This window comes from Phocoena phocoena, chromosome 3, assembly GCF_963924675.1.
Source record: "Phocoena phocoena chromosome 3, mPhoPho1.1, whole genome shotgun sequence".
Lineage (NCBI taxonomy): Eukaryota > Metazoa > Chordata > Mammalia > Artiodactyla > Phocoenidae > Phocoena > Phocoena phocoena.
Window position 1 is genome coordinate 147,456,092 of NC_089221.1, and position 20,339 is coordinate 147,476,430.

General features: G+C 34.3%; 1 protein-coding gene across 1 annotated transcript in view; it reads left to right on the forward strand.

Moving 5' to 3' along the window:
• RANBP17 (RAN binding protein 17) overlaps positions 1–20,339 on the forward strand; it is a 316,069-nt gene that overhangs the window by 25,402 nt on the left and 270,328 nt on the right. Inside the window, exons 5-12 of the mRNA XM_065873435.1 lie at positions 598–663; positions 5,638–5,742; positions 7,130–7,295; positions 10,269–10,342; positions 12,561–12,680; positions 14,458–14,604; positions 15,138–15,310; positions 17,336–17,529. Of these exons, the coding sequence (XP_065729507.1) occupies positions 598–663; positions 5,638–5,742; positions 7,130–7,295; positions 10,269–10,342; positions 12,561–12,680; positions 14,458–14,604; positions 15,138–15,310; positions 17,336–17,529 (1,045 nt within the window). The remainder of the gene's footprint in view (positions 1–597; positions 664–5,637; positions 5,743–7,129; positions 7,296–10,268; positions 10,343–12,560; positions 12,681–14,457; positions 14,605–15,137; positions 15,311–17,335; positions 17,530–20,339) is intronic.

Genomic DNA, 20,339 nt, shown 5'->3' on the forward strand with positions numbered 1-20,339 from the left:
AGCTGATTACATTAAAACATCGTACTGTATTGATAGTCATGTATTTACTCAGTGCATTGGGCAGTTCACAAGCCTTCATTATAGATCCTTAGTAAATGCATATACGTGCACTATTAAATAATATTAAAAGGGCATAAGTGATCTTATCTGGTATTAGGTTGAGGGATTTAAATTAGTTCCTAAGTTATTGATTATTTACTGAATGCATCTATCTTCAAGCAAATTTACAGAGCTAAAAATTGTTTTTTGTTCTTTCTTATTCGTGGCCTTATGAAAAGGATTAAACTACACTCCTGTATTTTGAGGTTTAGTTTATTGTAAGTCCTACATGCTGAAAACATTTTATAGAGAGTATCATGTAGTTCTAAGGTAGGTGAGCTTTTTTCCCATTCAACTCTATACCTAAATTTATCCTTCAAAAAAATGAGCTTGACATTATTTGTGGACCTCATAGTGATTTTTCTATATATTTTAATAGATCTATTTTAAGAAAATGTGATGTTTCAGTATTTAATTACTTGTAAATGTTACCTGGTTTACACATTAAGAACCAATCATTTGTCTCCATTTAGGCTAAACTTGTTTTTTTCTCCAAAGGGTACTGTGGAACACTGCATAATAGGAGTAATAATCCTCTCAGAATTGACTCAGGAAATGAACCTGGTAAGCCTTTCCATCTAATGGTGACATGAAGTTTGCTAGGTAATGTCATTTCTTTGATGTAAAATCTTTGTGTGGCTTAGAACTCTGAATAAGCAAGTCTTTTTTTGGGGGGGAGGGGTGTCTATTTTATTGGTGGGATAATCAAGTATTGGAACACTTTTACTGTTACTGAAAATGACAGTAACAATATAAAGTACTACAAAGAACAGGAAATTAGACATGGTCCTCTCTCCATGGCAATTGGAGGATCGTCCTTTTATCCTCTGTATATATAGTAATATACTAATCATAAAAGTAAATTATACGCAAAAGTGGAACAAGCCTTTATTTGCTTACACAAAAAAGACAAGCAGTTTAGCAGTTTGGTAAATTGATTCTCAATAATGGATACACAGCCTGACTCAGCAAAGAACAGGATACTTGGCACTTTGCTACTTGTTAGCATGGGTTTCACCCATACAAGGAGAGTTTGCAGAAGCTATGCTTACCCCCCACCAACGCCTTTATGAACTCAGCAGCTGAGCACATCCTCACCCGCTCCTGTTCATTTTTGTATTTAACATGGTTCTAAACAGAACAAAAGCAGAAGTTGGGTTTTACATGGAATAATGTTATAATAAAGGGGAATTTATTGTTTATATTTAAGAACTTTTTATCATCTTTTTTTAAAATTGAAGTACAGTTGGCGTACAATATTAGTTTCAGGTGTATAACATAATGATTTGACATTTATACATATATATATATATATGTATATATATATGAATTGATCACCACATAAGTCTAGTAACCACCTGTCACCAAAGTTATTAAAATATTATTGACTATATTCCTCATGCTGTACATTATATCCCTGAGACTTATTTATTTTATAACTGGAAGTTTGTACCTATTAATCTTCTTCACCTATTTCATCCAGCCCCCATCCCCCTCCTCTCTGGCAACCACCAGTTTGTTCTCTGTATCCGTGAGTCTTTCTGTTTTCTTTTCTAGATTCCATGTATAAGTGAAATCAGATGGTATTTGTCTTTCTCTATCTGACTTACTTCACTTAGCATAATACCTTCTAGGTCCACCCATGTTATTGCAGACAGCATGATTTCATTCTTTTTTAATGACTGAGTAATTCCATTGTGTGTATTTATACTACATACTCTATTCATTGATCTATTGATAGACACTTAGGTAGCTTCCATATCTTGGCTATTGTAATTGATGTTGCAGTGAACATAGGGGTGCATATATCTTTTTGAATTAGTGTTTTTGTTTTCTTTGGGTAAATACCCAGAAGTGGAATTGCTGGATCATATGGTAGTGCTATTGGGTTCTCCAAAAAGTTCGTTTGGGTTTTTCCACGGAAAAAACCCAAACGAACTTTTTGCCCAAAAAAAAAAAAAAATCTTATGGAAAAACCCAAACAAACTTTTTGCCCAACCCAATATTTTTAATTTTTTGAGGACCTTCCATACTATTTTCCATAGCAGCCATACTAATTTACATTCCCACCAACAGTGCACAAGGGTTCCCTTTTTGCCAGGTCCTTGCCAATACTTATTTGTTGTCTATTTAATAATAGCCATTCTGAAAGACATGAGGTGATATCTCACTGTGGTTTTGATTTGAATTTCCTTGAGGATTAGTGATATTGAACATTTTTTCATATGTCTGTTGGCCTTCCGTGTGTTTTCCTTAGAAAAATGTCTATTCAGGTCCTCTGCCTGTTTTTTATTCAGATTTTTTTTTGATACTGAGGGTAGGGAAGTTTTCAGCAATTATGGCTTCAAATACATTCTGTGCTCTTTTCTTTCTCTCTTCTCCTTCTGGGACCCCTATAATAATGCAACTGTTAGTATGCTTGTTGTTGTCTTAGAGGTCCCTTAAGCTATCCTCATTTTTTAAAAACTTTTTTCTTTTTGCAGTTCCAATTGGGTTATTTCAACTACCCTGTCTTCCAGATTGCTGATCCATTCCTTTGCTTCCTCTAGTCTGCTGTTGATTCCCTCTAGTATATTTCTCATTTCAGTTATTGTATTCTTCAGTTCTTATTGGTTCTTTTTTATATTTTCTATTTCTTTGTTGAAGTTCTCACTGAGTTCATCCATTTGTCTCCCGATTTTGGTGAGCATCTTTATCACTTACTTTGAACGCTTTATCTGGTAAGTTGCTTATCTCCATTTTGTTTAGTTCCTTTCCTGGGGTTTTGTCTGATTCTTTCAATTGGAAGGTATTCCTTTGCCTCCTCATTGTGTCTGAGTCTCTGTGTTTGTTTCTATGTAGTAGGTGTATCAGCTACATCTCCTGGTCTTCAAACAGTGGTCTTAACGTAAAAGGGGTTCTATGGGGCCCGGTGGTACCCTCTCCCTGGTCACCAGAGCCGGGTGCTCCAGGTGCTCCTCCTCCTTTGTGTGGGCTGTGTGTGCCCTCCTGTTGTGGTTGGGCCAAGATTGCTGCAGGCGTACTGGTTGTTGGGGCTGGTCCCGGCCCAGCTGGCTGAGAGGTCTGGCTCTGAGTGCTGCAGGTGGGCTGATGTGCTGATCTGTGGTTTTCTCGTTGTCTCATCTCAGGAAGCACATGATTTGATTTGTTACATCACTAATGATGTTCACTTTGGTCACTTGACTAAGATGGTCTCTACCAGGCTTCTCCAATTGTACATTTATTCTTTTCCCCTTTGTAAATAATGAGTATTTTGTGGGCAGGTAGTTTAAGACTCTGAAAATACCTTATTCCTCATTAAACTTTTAATTTATTCATTTATTATTTCTATCAGTTTGGATTCCTGGTTTCTAACTTTGTTTAATAGGTTATAGTTTGTTACTTACATTATATTTTGGTGCCCAAATTTTCCCAAATTTGGCCATTAGGAACCCTTTCAGGCTAGCATCTCTGTTCATTTGACATTTATTCACCATCCTTTGAACATTTTCTTACTTTCTGTCACAAGATGTTCCACGCTTATCTTGTGTAGAACTAGGTACCTTTTGAAGAAAGCTTCAAGCTCTGAAGTGTGATTTTGACTTTGTATGGTAAAAAATACATGGCTTCTGTGGAGACATTTTAGTTAGCCTAATTTTAGAGCATTAACAACTTCAACTAGCATTTCTTAAGTACTTCTGAAACAGGCAATAGGGAGATCTACAATGCATAATGAAAATCAAATACAGTTGTCAAATGTGAGCCAGGTAAATTCATGTAGGGTCAATAACAGGATGTATCTTCTAAGAAAAAGATCTAAACTTGAGGTTTCTTAAAAATTTAGAATTATATGTTACCATGCTTTTGTAGAAGCTAAGTCTAGTATTCCTGCAGTATATTCAAAATATAATCATCAAGAAGTAAAATATTCTTTGCCTACATGGTAGAGACATAGTTATGCAGTAGAAAATGGATGCATAATCCCTCTTATCAAAAAAATTGGATATCTAAATAAATAACCCAAGTAGAGTGAGCATGTATGCCTTGAAGATAACTCTGAAATAAGACCTGGATTTGTGTTTTAGCTCTATTGCCTGCTGCTTTGTCCAAACTTCTTAATGTCTTTAAACTTACATATCACTATCTGTAAAGCAATCATGACACTTTCCTTGGGTCTTATTAAGATTAGATAAGTTACTAGCACAGGTCCTAGTACATACAAGTACTCAGTAAACCCAAGGTTCTTCCCTCAGTGTTATAGATATGGTGTGCCTGTGAGCTTTAATTTTCTTGTATGTGAAAAGAGAATAATATATATCTCACAGGTTCGTTTTGAGGATTTAGTGAAATAATATGTGAAGAGTACATAAGTTGAGATTATAATGCTGTATGCTATTATTAATTTGTATTAAGGAGAAATTTTTATATATTGAGGGAAACTGAAGAGACAGACCAATTGAAGGAGAGAGAGATAGACGTTTGATTTAAAAGAAGGGGGAAATGCTGGAAATGCTAACTTGAATCTTACATAGTGGGTAGAGATTCCAGTAACTGCTTTCTGTAATCACTTTGGACTTCTGTTATGTTTCATGTTTCTATAAGTAAATGTGGTATTTAAGTATAATATGATGGAGCTTAGGAAGTGTCAGATAATCAATTTTGATCTCACTACTTTTTTCAAATCTATAAATATCAGGAAGGAAAATGGTTTATTTTCATCTTTCAGATACCAAAATGAATGCTATAGCCACTGTAGCCTGTGGTATTAATAATTGTTTGGGTATCAGATTTCAGCTTTGTTTGCTGTTTCCTAGTGATAAATGGAAATATTAATGGTACTAATAGTATAGTTTTTGCCATATTATATTTTAGATTAGAGGCTCAAGAACTAGTCTTAGTAAACTTATTCTTAAAAATTATTTTTTATTAACTAATAAAATATTCAGGGGGAATATACTGTTATGTAGTAAATCAAATTTCTGATTATTTATAATTTCTGCCTTGGTTTTTTTTTTTAGAATATCAAAATACATGAATCAGTGACATAGCTGATATATATAGAAATGTCACTTTCATATAGAAGAATCTTTCTGTAACTGGTTCAGTTTGCTGATTCACAGAATGTTAGAATTTGAGGATTATGTCAGAGATTTCCCATTTCATAGGTGGAGCCTGAGGAACAGGGAAGCTGTTACTTGCCTAATGTGAAATATGATACATGACTCAGGAGTTGATAGTATCTATTATTTTCTAATCTGTGTTTATATTGCCTCTGAAAGTATGATCAATTCTGCTTTTCAATTTTGGCATCAGTATAGTTTGTAGAGAGAGCACTGAATTAAAACAATACAGAAACTTGGGTTCTAGTCGTGGCTCTGCCATTATTAGCTCTTTGAGTAACCTTAAACAAATCACTTATACTAGTAGATTTTTAAAAGCTCTTTTAGCTCTATACTTTATGATTCTTTAATCATTATTTTCATTCCTTTTCTTACATAGTAAATTTTTGCTTTGCTGTTTGGCAAGTCTGGTTAAATAAATTCATCTTGAACTTTTTAGGTTGATTATTCTAGACCTTCAGCAAAACACAGGAAAATAGCTACCTCATTTCGTGACACTTCTCTTAAAGACATTTTAGTGCTAGCATGCTCTCTTCTAAAAGAGGTAAGTTACTTAATAATTCAGCATCCTGTTTCAGAAGAATTTCAGATGAATTCCCCTGTGCCCGTTTAATTTAAGTACAAATTAATTTGCACAAATCTATAAGCGGTTCCAAAAAATTCACTTTTATTTAGTCGGGATATAATAAAGTAAGATCCAAAGGGAATTTAGTAACTTGTCTTTAGACAGTAGTTTCATTATCTTCCTACCGTAGATTACTTATTACAGAAGCTATTTGAGACTTAGTCTCTGTATTGCCCTGCCCATATTTTAATGGGGTGCAGATGAACAATGAAATGACGGCAAGTTTTCCTAATTCATCATTTCTCAATATTTTTTCAGAGTTGAGCCAAAATAGTTGACTTTAATAATTTCTTTAGGAAATAATATTTTCCCATTTGCTACTTAGTGCCCTATTGAACATTAGTATGTTCATAGTATGATTCATAATTATATTGTGTTCTCTTGTAATATAGGGACTCCCTCATTCTACTCAAGCTTGTTAATTGGTGTAGTAGAGCATTTCCCAAAGTATGTTCCACTAATCACTAGTTTCTACTTATTTAAATTCTGTGATATAGTAACATGGTAACTGCCACACTAGGCCAGACTGAAAGTTCCTCTATTGAAAAATTTGTCTTTTAGTATGAAAAATTTTAACATATATACAAGAAGATCGAATAGTATAATAAACTCCCTTAGACCCAGCAACCAGATAAGCATTAACAACTCGTGACCAATCTTGTTTCATCTCTATCCTTAACTAACCACTTTATTTCTTTCTGTGTTTTTCTTGAAGCAGAATCCCAAGCTTCTTATCATTTCCTCCACAAATATTTCACATTGTATCTCTAGGAGATATAATCTGTTCTGGTTGTGTCAGAATGAACATTTTGAGGGGGTCGGGATTGTTCTCCAGGAGCTTGTGAGTGTCCTCCCACATTCAGACAGCTCTGAGAACCTTTGTTAGCTGAATGTGTATCATTTATGCATGAAGCTCCCCTACTTTTTCTTGAAGAATATTATATTTTCAGCTTGTTCCAATTGCTCCTTTGAGCTAATGAATCCTGTACATTTATACATTTGTGCTGTGTAAAGTATTTGTCCTAAAGTTACTTCCTACAACTTTAGAAGGTGATCTCCAGTATGCAGTTAAATATGAAAGGTTTTAACCCCATTTTACAAGATTAAATTTGAAAATTTAATCTATTATTGTAGATTTTTGTTGATAGTGATATTACAGTTTTTTCCTGATATATACAACATAACTATGCAAATTTTTTTTTAACTAATTTTAATTTGGAACTGAAGAATTATTTAAATTAGTTGACTAAAATTCTTTTAATTGACATATGTCATAATGTTTCATTTGACTCTGAACCTCTTTCAGGTGTTGGCCAAGCCTTTAAACCTTCAGGATCAAGGTCAACAAAACCTAGTAATGCAAGTCTTGAAACTGGTCCTCAACTGCCTTAACTTTGACTTCATTGGCAGTTCAGCAGATGAATCTGCAGATGATCTTTGCACAGTACAGATTCCAACAACTTGGAGAACAAGTAAGAAAAAAGTTTAGTGTAAGGAATGGTCAACATAAAATACACAGGATTAGCAGTATAGTTGCTTTATGTGCAATTATCTCTGTTTTTTACCTGGCAATCAAAAAGTTCAAAAAAATTTGTAACCTAAGGTAGCTGCTGATACCCAATGTTGAAATCTGTTTTCCTCAGTTCATATCATAGTAACCTCTGTATTTTGATTTTGGAAAAAAGAAAAGACAACTCTAGAGTTGGAGGATGACAAGTTTAGGTAGGGAAATGAAGAGCTCTGTTTTGAAATTTTCAGATAAACAGTAGGAGAGGATATAACACTTGGCAGGAGATATCAACATATTTTTCAAAGTTATAAAGAGAATGAATTAGAGTAGCTAATTTAGCAGAGCAGAATTGCAATTTACTTTGTTACAGAGAAGGACACCAAAAAAGAGCAAACTCACTTGCTCTCACACATCCCAGAAAGATGATGGCAATAGGGCTTTCCTATTGAAGTCAGAGGTAGGGAATTGGGCTGAAAGGACTTGGTAAAAAGTCTATGTTCTGCACAGACACCCCCGGGATCTTCTGTGCCACCTCTGTGCAGCTCTGTGACTGCCCTTTTCCCTTCCTTCCCTATGTGTACTTCCCTCTAGATTCCCAAGACCAGAGCTTTTTTCACTTGAGAAATTAAACTGGAGAGGTTTCTCATTCAGGGGTATCAGATATAGTAGAGAAACACCATACATTTGGTGAAAACTTCTAATATGGAAGTCAGAGACTAAAAGAATTAAAAGGGACTTTGTATCTTGATAGTAGTGATGAATGCATGAACCAACACATGTAGTAAAAATTGCACAGACTAAATACACATACACACACACACACACGAGTACATGTAAAACTGGGAAAGCCAAATAAGATTGGTGGATTGGATTTTATCAGTGTGCCTTCTTGATTGTGATATTGTGCTTTAGTTTTGCAAGAACTTACCATTTGGGGAAATGGGGTAAACAATACATGGGATTTCTCTGTATTATTTCTTGCAACTGCATATAAATCTAATTATCTCAAGAAATCTTTTTTTAAAAAGGGAGAGTTAGTAGAAACAGAGACAAAGTGAAGAGTCGAAGTAAATTTCAAAAAGGTTTAATTGCTATCCTCAGAGAGATAAGAAAAGGTAATGCATTCCTGAAACATGAATAGGATATTGTTTCAAAAACGGAAGTTAAGACAGTGTTCCAGATATACAAGTTGCCCAAATAAAACATTCAGTAAAGGAATTGGAAGATAAAGCTAAGGAAATATCCCAGAAAGTAGAACAAAAAAAGCAAGAAGAGATTTGATAGAAAAAAATGCAAGAATATTAAAGCATGAAACTAGGAAGCTTGACATCTGGCTCTTAGGAGTTCAAGAAAGGACAGGAAAAAACAGAAGGCAATTTGCAAACAATACCAAAAAAAAATTCTCAGCGATGAGATACATAAATTTTCACATTGAAAGATCCCATAAGTACCCAACATAATAAATGAAAAAAAATACACTAAGCTTCATAATCATGACATTTCAGAATAACAAGGACAAAGAGAACCTAAAATCTACCGGAAAGAAAGTCACCTACAAAGGATTGGGATCAAGAATGGTATTAGAGGGCTTCCCTGGTGGCGCGGTGGTTGAGAGTCCGCCTGCCGATGCAGGGGCCACGGGTTCGTGCCCTGGTCCGGGAAGATCCCACATGCCACGGAGCGGCTGGTCCCGTGAGCCATGGCTGCTGAGCCTGCGCGTCTGGAGCCTGTGCTCCGCAACGGGAGAGGCCACAACAGTGAGAGGCCCGCGTACCGCAAAAAAAAAAAAAAAGAATGGTATTAGATTTCTCAACAGTAGTACTGGAAGCTAGAGGACAATGGAGTAATATCCTCAGACTTCTGAGTGAAAATAATTTTCAAACTAGACTGAAATTACCAAGTATAAGAGAATAAAGATATTTTTAGACATGTAAATCGTTCTGAAATTTAGCCCTTACGTACTTGTTGTTATGAAGCTACTTGATATACAAGCAAGAAAATGGAGGATATGGAGTTGAAGAAAGCTTTAACACAAGATGACAATCAGCAGACATAAAAAGGAGATAATTATGTAACACATTTTGGAACAGCCAGTCTAAGTTGAAGAAGGCTCCAGGAGGAAGGGGTGGGAAAATGGAAGTGATAGGTTATTTGATGCTATTGACCAGGTGGAAAATGGCATGAAGAACATTTTGCAAATCTGTCAGAACATTTGGAAAGAATTAATGACAGATATCGATCTACACAACTAAGCACAGAAAAGATGCTGTGATTAAATCCAGGGAGTGTTGGAAATGTGATATAATCATAGTATACTTGGCTTAGCGGTTAACATTATTTACCTAGTCATAATAAAGTAAACACTTAGAATTGATTTAATTCCAAATTGTTATAACAGTGGATGGATTTTTGAGAGAGGATGGATTGTAGAAAGAGTGGTGGGAGTAGAGGGGAGAGTGTACCGTAACAAGGTCATTTGAGACCTAAAATAAAATAGTCAAAGACATGTAATACAGCATGTAATTTGGAAACATGTATTTAAATATAGCTAAGAGTTGAAAGGCAGTTGGAATGGAGTAGGGTACAGCTGTTTTTTACTATATACTTTTTAGTACTATTTACTTTTTTATACTATTTGAATTTTTAAATGTTTTTATTACCTTAATATAAATGAAAATAGTGAGAAGGTTCTCTCAATAGGAACTGTAGGTGCTACATGGAAATAAGGAACATCTTAGCTAATTAATTTTTATCTTTGTATTATTTCATATTTCAAAGGAAAATAGCTAGGAATTAAAAAGGAATTAAGCCTAACTGCAAGGAAAGATTGGCCACATGCAGAGGTCTTGGAGTTCTTGGTTTGTATGATAATGTCTTACTATGTGAAGATCACTGAATTGAAAGTAATGGTGTTAGAATTTTTTTTTTTTTCCAGTTTTCCTGGAACCAGAAACATTGGATCTTTTCTTTAATTTGTATCATTCACTTCCACCACTCCTATCTCAGTTAGTAAGTAAAACTCATTCATTATTTCATTAAAAAGTACCTGTGATATTTATCTAAGGGTGGTACATATTTATTTATATTCTTGATTAGGTTTACCTCTCATAAGAGATTCTTACATCATCTGGGATTTATATTACGTAAGCTATTTGTCAGTTTCTATTTATAGTCCATAGTTCCCGTCATTTCACTGGTGAGCCCAAAACCCGTAACTGGTGATTTTGTTCCTGCCCGTAGCCAAGACAACCTATCAACCTCTAAGTATCTTTTTTCCTACTCAGTCCCCCCCAGCTCTTCTTCTGGGCCTCAGTCCAGTAGTTTGCCACCCCACCTGTTACCTTCCCTTTTCTTAACCTCTCTAACTCTTTCTCCACTTTGCTTGGCTCCATGTCAGGCTTGCCATGTGGCCCCCATCAGATATCTCCAAATGAGAAACAAAGGGGATCTGCTCACTTGATTTTGTGCTCATCACTCCAGCTGTTCATTTATTTTTTGAATCAGATTCTGTTGTGTGCTAAAAGATTCTTGAAACTCTTTGGTTATAGTATGGAACTTTGAGACTCTGTATCCCATCTTTGTGGAATCTAAAACAGAGACCAGGCAAGATTGAAAAAAAAAGAAAGTTGTTAGCTTAATATCTAAGCTTGTAGAAGTGAAGTTGGGGAATTCTTATATTGCCATTTCCTGAAAAAAGATGTTCCATATTTAAAGTACATATCAGCAGTATGTTTGTTTAGATGTGTTATCACCTAGGAGGGAGGAATAGGTTCACAAAAATACTCCCTCCCTTTCTTAGAAAACATGTTTGCTCTCAAATCGAGGGTTTTAAGGTGGTGGTTTTTAAACTGGGTTTCACAGGACACTCATGTTTCCAGGTGGTGCCACAGAACTTCAGCCTCTGTCTTTTAACCAGAATAGTCTTGTTTTTAGTTGTTTAAAAACCATGGTTTCAGAAAGTACAGTTATGTTTTGGGATAAAACAAACAAGCTACTGGTGCTTAAAAGTAGATTGGAAAGCAACTGCTTTAAGAGAATGTAACTGACATTTATTGGGCATGCCCTATCCTATGATGCTTATCTCACTTCATCCTCACAGTGGCCCTGCAAGGTAAGTATTGTTACCTTCACTATGTAGACAAGGAAACAGATCCAGAATGGCCTAGGTGACTTCCTTCAGGGCAGTGAACTAAATTTTGGAGTTGAGATTCAAACCCAGGTGGTTTTGGCCCCAAACCCCTGGATATTTTTATTACGCTAGTGGTTCCTGAACCTTCTACACATCAGAAGGGAGTTTTGTTTTTTGGGTTGTTTGCTTGGTTTTTGTTTTTAACATTAAGGACTGTGGCAAACTGAGTAACATCTAAAAAGACTATCCTCTGATTTTTGTCCCTATTCTCACCCTTGCCAAGAGAGCCAGACAGTTTGTGTGAAATCTCCTAACTGGAATATTTAAATATTGACAAATAATTCTTTTTTTTTTTTTTTTTTTTAAAGTGGGCAAGTTTACATATGTGGGCCAGTTTGGCCTGAAAGTTGCCAGTTTTGGGCCTCTCACTTAATGAACAAACAGGCTTCAGTGGGTTCCAGTAGTAGAATTAAGAACCCGAGAAGTGAAATTGACTGATAAAGTATTAACTTCAGAAAGATAACTAGGCCGCAGACACTTTGCAGGAATTTTTATAGGGTATCTGACTTTTTCAGCAGCATTTTCCAAATTGTTCCTCAAGATACTAATAAATGGTGTGGGCAAGATGTTTTATCACCAGATAAATTTGGGACATGCTGAATTAAGTAAAGTTAAAGATTTTTTTCCCACTTGCAGGATACCACAGTGCATATTGTACAGTAGTTCCCAAATGTATTCTACAACAAAACCATATTTTCTTTTTGGTGAAACACCTGGTTCGTTGGTTTACAAACAGATTAGGCATCAAAAGCAATTGGGAGCCTTTGAGTATATGCAGGTCCCGGCTCTGCTCTGGTGTATTTAATATATACAAAAATATTAGAGGAATTTTACACAGAAATAGGAATTCTAGTGGTGGGATTGACGGGTTTTGGGTGGTGGTAATTATTGATGATGTTTAGCTTTCATTGTTTTTGGAATCTATAACACTATTTTATCATTAAAATTAAAAAATTTAAATGTAAAGAATAGTGTTCCTTACATGTGGCCTTACATTAATTTTAAAGTTGAAATGAATTTTGTTGTTCCTGTTTTTAGGCACTTTCATGTTTAGTTCAGTTTGCTTCTACAAGAAGGTCCTTATTTAGCAGTCCTGAACGTGCCAAGTACCTTGGTAATTTAATCAAGGGAGTAAAAAGGATACTTGAAAACCCTCAGGTATTTTTGAAGTAATTTAATTAATATTTACCATATTTAAATACAGTTTTTCTGCTGAAAGGTGCATAATAAACTTATGACTTTATTACGATTCTGGAAGAAAATAAGTATCATATTCTACTTTCTTGGATCTCATTTGTAGTATAAATGGGCAGCTTTGAAAAATGAATGTTTTCCTGACTGACTTCTACGTTGTTCTTTTTATTTTTCCTGTTCTTTTAGGTAAATATGAATAGAGGTTGTATACCTTATTATGCTTCTGCTTTCTACCATTGTACTTTCCTTGCATTTCTTAAATTACTGAAGTGATTAATTCAGTCATATCTACCTTCTAAACTAGAAGACAGTATAAATCTGGATGTTAACATTGGAATAAGTGGCTTTAAATTATGAATATCTTTTTTGCCCTCTTGTGGACAATAAAAATTTGTAGATTTTTAAATCTACTCTCTATGTTAACTGCAAATCTTCAGTGGCAGTGTTCATTTCAGAGAATTGCACAGCCATTATAAATTAGTGATTTTGGATGCCTAGATAAAATTTGTTTCACTTTTGGTTTAAAATATCTGTAATGAAAGTACAAATATTAAAAGGTTAAATGATGATTTAAGGAGGTTTATCTAAGTCTCTTGGTTATTAATAACTTAGGGGGGACATATAATATCTATACATAAAAAAATGCTTACTCTATAAAGAACAGTTGTTTTTGCAGATTAAGTGGTATTTTATGTGTTGTGCATTAGTTTTATCTTTTCACTGTTGGCATAACTGTGAAATTTATGTGTTTTGCTGATAAATGGGATTTTTACCAATATATCGATACTTTAAAATTTTTAGTTGTTCAGCTCACTATCATCAGTCAATATGTGGAAGATAATATGCTAATATCAGATAATTCTCTTAATTGATTTTCCGGTATCCTCATGTTGATGGTTTATGGCTCTAAAAGTTAATTTGAATATTATATAGATTTTAGAATTATAAATATGTATTAAAAGACCCATGAATACAAAATATATTTTTAAATTAGTCCTTAATAATTAGAAACTATGTTATATTTTTTCATGGGATGAAAGTTTTTACAAACTCTTTCACTATTAAACAGATACTGAAAGATACTTGAATTCTGTTTCATGCCAGCTATAGTACAGAGTTCTCAAACTATAAAGATAATAACATACATGTCCTATCTTCAAGGAGCTCACTGGGGGCACCTTTCTTGGTCTTCCCTTTTAAGCTGTCCTCCCCACGAAGTTACCTCTGTTTCTTGTAGTACTTTTGTTAAATTTTCTGCTCTACATTGCAGCAGTTTATTTGAATGTCTTAAGAGACAAGGACTTGCTTGAGGACATAATGCCTCTAGGTACTCAATAAATATTTGTTGAATTAAAAGATGTTTCTGTTATTTGTGGGTACACATTTAATGTAAGTCTAGTGGTATTGCTCTTTTCCAGGATTTCAAGAGCCCACTCTTATTTTCCATCTTAAATATTTTTCAGGTCTTGTATTGACTTCTATTTAAGTCACAAGATACACACTCTCTCTCCCTCTCTCTCCACCCTTTTCTGTCTCTTTTCTGTCTCTCATGCAAGTTTTTTTTGGGTAATATAGGGGTTCCCAAACATGACTTAGTCATCATGGTCAAAGCTTCCTCCAAAGCCTCTAGTTTGGATTCCTTATTATTAATCATTTATGACAACATTAAGTCCAGTAGGAATCATTTGGTTTTTTGTTGTTACGTTTTTTAAAAAGCCTTTCTTTTTGTCTCATAATTTAGGGTTTGTCCAATCCAGGTAATTATCATGAATTTTGTCGATTTTTGGCTCGTTTAAAGACAAATTACCAGCTGGGAGAATTAGTTATGGTGAAGGAGTATCCTGAAGTTATCAGATTGATTGCTAATTTTACCATTACTAGCCTACAGGTAAATAAAAATATATAGTTGATGTTAAACTGTAGATAGTTTTAAAACACTTTCTTGGTAAGATTTGGTAGGGATTTTAAAAAACATTTATTAGAGCACTTTGCTAAAAATGTTCGTTGCAAGATTTTAGGTGAAAAGCTTCTTTGTAACAAATTTTATAATAATAAAAATTTAGAGGCCATCTAAATATCTAATAATTAAAGACCGATTTGAGATGCTGTAGTAAAATCTATGTGGAGAAATAAAATAAAGTTTTACAGATTAGTTTTTGGAAAAAATTCTTTTTATAAGTTTGGGGGGAAGTTTTAAAACCATATTTTCCACATGATATCAACTCTGTGAAAAAATATTCCTGGAAAGATTAGAAGGAAGTTCACAAACATTTAACAGAATTTGCTATTTTAAATGTTCATTGGTTATAATCAGAATAAAAGTTTATTTTAAGCTGTATGTTTACTAATTTTGCCTCTCCATTTCTTATTCTAGGAAGACATAATGTCATTTTAAATAACGTTTGCTTTATTTTTTTGTAGCATTGGGAATTTGCTCCCAACAGTGTTCATTATTTATTAACTCTCTGGCAAAGGATGGTAGCGTCAGTTCCTTTTGTGAAATCAACTGAACCCCACTTATTAGACACTTATGCACCAGAAATCACGAAGGCCTTTATCACTTCTCGGTTGGAATCTGTTGCCATAGTTGTGAGGTATTGAAAACTAAATGTTTTTGTTGTATTTTCATCTTCTGCATCTTGGAATTTTTAAAAATGGAGGTATCATTTACCTATGGTAAAATTCACCTTTTTTAGTATACAGTTCTGTGAGTTCTGACAAGTGTATGCCGTTGTGTTTAACAGCACAATCAAGATATAAAATAGTTCCATCACCCCAAAAAGTTTTTTTAGGTTCCTTTGTAGTCAGACCTTTCCCCATCCTCAGCATCTGGCAACTATTGATGTTTTGTTCCCTAAGATTTTTGTCTTTTTTGGATGTTATTACATAAATGAAATCATGTAGTATGTAGCCCTTTAGTCTGGCTTCTGTCACTTAGCATAATGCATTTGAGATTCTTCCATTTTGTGTCAGTAGTTCTTTACTTTTTATTGCTGAATAGTATACCATTTTATGGATATATCACATTATTAGTCCACTCACCTATTGATGGACATTTGGGTTCTTTCTGTTTTTGCCTTTATGAGTAAAATAGCTGTAAGTGTTCCTATACAGATTTTTGTATGAATTTAAGTTTTTATTTCTCTTGGATAAATTCCTAGGTGTGAGATTTCTGGGTTGCCTGGTAAGTGTATATTTTACTTTATAAGAAATTGCCAAACTATTTTCCAAAGTTGCTGTATCATTTCACATTCCCACCGGCAGTGTATGAAAAATCCAGTTGCTCTGCATCCTCACCAGCACTTGATATTGTCAGTTTTAAAAAATTTTAGTCATTCTAATAAGTGTGGTGCCTCATTGTGGTTTCAAATTGCATTCCCTTAATAACTAACAATGTTGAGGATCTTTTTATGTGCTTATTTACCATTTGTATATACTCTTTGGTAAAATGCCTGTCAAATATGTTCCCTTTTTTTTATTGGGTCGTTTATTTTCTTATCTTGCGATTAGAGAGGTCTGTATATTCTGGTCACAAGTCTTTTTATCATATGTGTTTTGCAAATATTTTTTCCCAGTCCATTGCTTGCCTCTTCATTTCCTTAACAGAGTCTTGTAAAGAGCAGGAGTTTTAAAGTTTAATGAAGTCCAATTTATCCTTTATTTTTTTCTTCTAGAGGTTTTATAATTTAAATTTAGGTCCATAATCCATTTTGAGTTAATTTTTGTATATGATATGAGGTTTAGACTCAATGTTATTTTTCTTTCTTTTTTTCCTTCTTGCATAGCAAAGACCAGTTATCCCCAACACCATTTGTGGAAAAGACTGTCCTTTCTCCATTGCATTGTCTTTACTCTGTTTTCAAAAATTAATTGACCACATATAGATGGTTCTATTTTTGGACTCTTTTCTCATTACTCTCTGTTTTTCTCCTTCTGCCAGTAGCCCCTGCCTTGAGTACTGTAGCCTTATAATAAGCTTTGAAATCAGGTAGTGTGAATTTTCACCTTGGTTTTCCCTTTTTAAAATTGTTTTGGCTCTTTTACTTCCTTTGCTTTTCTGTATAAATGTTAGAATCATCTTGTCAGTATCTACAAAAAAAAGTCCTGCTGGAGTTTTGACTAGAATTGCATTGAATTTGTAGATTAATTTGGAGGAAGAATTGACATCTCAGCAATATTGAGTCTTTTAGCCAATGAGCATGTTTATCTTTTATTTAGAGCTCTTCTGTGATTCCTTTCATCACTGTTTTGTATTATTCAGCCTTTAGATCTTACATATATTTAAGATTTAATTAGTGTTTTATGTTTTCTGGTGCCTTTGGAGATACTGTTTTTTAAACTTAAATTTCCAATTGTTCATGTTAGTATATAGTAATGAATTCTATATATTGATCTGTATTGCTAGCACCTTGGAAATACACTCACCTGTTAGTCCTAGTAGCTTTCTTGTGGTTCACATTTTCAAATATAGACATTTTATTTCTTACCTTACAGTCTATGTCTTTTATTTCTTTATCCATGATAGAATTTTTATTTAACATAAATAAAGCTTATTTGTGGTGAATAAAAGTACATCTCATTCTAACGTCACCTGCAATCCTTTTCTTATATATTTGCAGAGATAATTTAGATGATCCACTGGATGATACCGCCACTGTGTTTCAGCAGTTGGAGCAGTTGTGCACTGTTAGCAGATGTGAATATGAGAAGACATGCACTCTTCTTGTACAGTTGTTTGATCAAAATGCACAGAATTACCAAAAGCTTCTGCATTCAGCTTCTGGAATAACTGTGGACATGGCAATTCAGGAAGGTCAGTAAATTTTATATGACCATATAAATAATATAATAATATGGTATTATGTTGAATTTTAAGTAGCTTCATTAATCAATTTATTTAATAATTTTACTGCAACGTATTTTTGTTTATTTCCCCCAATTCTATTCCTCTAATAATCCATTAATTTTATTAACCTTCTGGGTATTTTGTTGGTTTGATGGTTTTAGTTCTTTATAAGATTCACAGGGAATATTTCTTTCTGGATTCACTATCAAAAAAAGCTGATAATGATCTTTGAGTAGAGTTTATTAACTTATAACTATCTTTTAACTAATCATGTTTCCCTCTTTGCTATATCTGACTGCAAATTCAGAGCCCAGTTTTAGCCAGTAAAAATTTTCCAAAGACCTCATCGTGGTTTTGCATTTGTTTATTTGCCTTCACCATGGCTTTATTTGATTATTATATTTCAATTTCTCAATTTCCTCTTTATTTTTCATTCTTTACTGAAGGAGGATTTATTTATTTCTGTATATTTCCTTAATACGAAAGGATTTTCAGGAACATATGGAATTAAATACACTTTTCAGATTTTAAGTGGGATAACTTATGAGAATGGAACTGGCTATATACATTTCTTTTTTTTTTTTAACATCTTTATTGGAGTATAATTGCTTTACAATGGTGTGTTAGTTTCTGCTTTATAACAAAGTGAATCAGTGATACATATACATATGTTCCCATATCTCTTCCCTCTTGCGTCTCCCTCCCTCCCACCCTCCCTATCCCACCCCACTAGGTGGTCACAAAGCACTGTGCTGTGTGGCTGCTTCCCACTAGCTATCTATTTTACGTTTGATAGTGTATATATGTCCATGCCACTCTCTCACTTTGCCACAGCTTACGCTTCCCCTTCCCCATATCCTCAAGTCCATTCTCTAGTAGGTCTGTGTCTTTATTCCCATCTTACCCCTAGGTTCTTCATGACATTTTTTTTTTCTTAGATTCCATATATATATGTTAGCATACGGTATTTGTCTTTCTCTTTCTGACTTACTTCACTCTGTATGACAGACTTTAGATCCATCCATCTCACTACAAATAACTCAATTTCGTTTCTTTTTATGGCTGAGTAATATTCCATTGTATATATGTGCCACATCTTCTGTATCCATTCATCCGATGATGGACACTTATGTTGCTTCCATCTCCTGGCTATTGTAAATAGAGCTGCAGTGAACACTTTGGTACATGACTCGTTTTTAATTATGGTTTTCCCAGGGTATATACCCAGTAGTGGGATTGCTGGGTCATATGGTAGTTCTATTTGTAGTTTTTTAAGGAACCTTCATACTGTTCTCCATAGTGGCTGTAGTAATTCACATTCCCACCAGCAGTACAAGAGTATTCCCTTTTCTCCACACCCTCTCCAGCATTTATTGTTTGTAGATATTTTGATGATGACCATTGTGACCGGTGTGAGATGATATCTCACTGTAGTTTTGATTTGCATTTCTCTAATGATTAATGATGTTGAGCATTCTTTCATGTCTTCGTTGGCAATCTGTATATCGTCTTTGGAGAAATGTCTATTTAGGTTTTCTACCCATTTTTGGATTGTGTTATTTGTTTTTTTGTTATTGAGCTGCATGAGTTGCTTGTAAATGTTGGAAATTAATCCTTTGTCAGTTGCTTCATTTGCAAATATTTTCTCTCATTTTGAGGGTTGTCTTTTGGTCTTGTTTATGGTTTCCTTTGCTATGCAAAAGCTTTTGAGTTTCATTAGGTCCCACTTGTTTATTTTTGTTTTTATTTCCATTTCTCTATGCGGTGGGTCACAAAGGATCTTGCTGTGATTTATGTCATAGAGTGTTCTGCCTATGTTTTCCTCTAAGAGTTTGATAGTTTCTGGCCTTACATTTAGGTCTTTAATCCATTTTGAGCTTATTTTTGTGTATGGTGTTAGGGAGTGTTCTGATCTCATACTTTTATATGTAGCTGTCCAGTTTTCCCAGCATCACTTATTGAAGAGGCTGTCCTTTCTCCACTGTACATTCCTGCCTCCTTTATCAAAGATAAGGTGACCATATGTGCGTGGGCTTATCTCTGGGCTTTCTATCCTGTTCCATTGATGTATATTTCTGTTTTTGTGGCAGTACCATACTGTCTTGATTACTGTAGCTTTGTAGTATAGTCTGAAGTCAGGGAGCCTGATTCCTCCAGCTCCGTTTTTCGTTCTCAAGGTTGCTTTGGCTATTCGGGGTCTTTTGTGTTTCCATTACAAATTGTGAAATTTTTTATTCTATTTCTGTGAAAAATCCCAGTGGTAGTTTGATAGGGATTGCATTGAATCAGTAGATTGCTTTGGGTAGTAGAGTCATTTTCACAGTGTTGATTCTTCCAATCCAAGAACATGGTATATCTCTCCATCTATTTGTATCATCTTTAATTTCTTTCATCAGTGTCTTATAGTTTTCTGCATACAGGTCTTTTGTCTCCTTAGGTAGGTTTATTCCTAGATATTTTATTCTTTTTGTTGCAGTGGTAAATGGGAGTGTTTCCTTAATTTCACTTTCATATTTTTCATCATTAGTGTATAGGAATGCCAGAGATTTCTGTGCATTAATTTTGTATCCTGCTACTTTACCAAATTCATTGATTAGCTCTAGTAGTTTTCTGGTAGCATCTTCAGGATTCTCTATGTATGGTATCATGTCATCTGCAAACAGTGACAGCTTTACTTCTTCTTTTCTGATATGGATTCCTTTTATTTCCTTTTCTTCTCTGATTGCTGTGGCTAAAACTTCCAAAACTGTGTTGAATAATAGTGGTGAGAGTGGGCA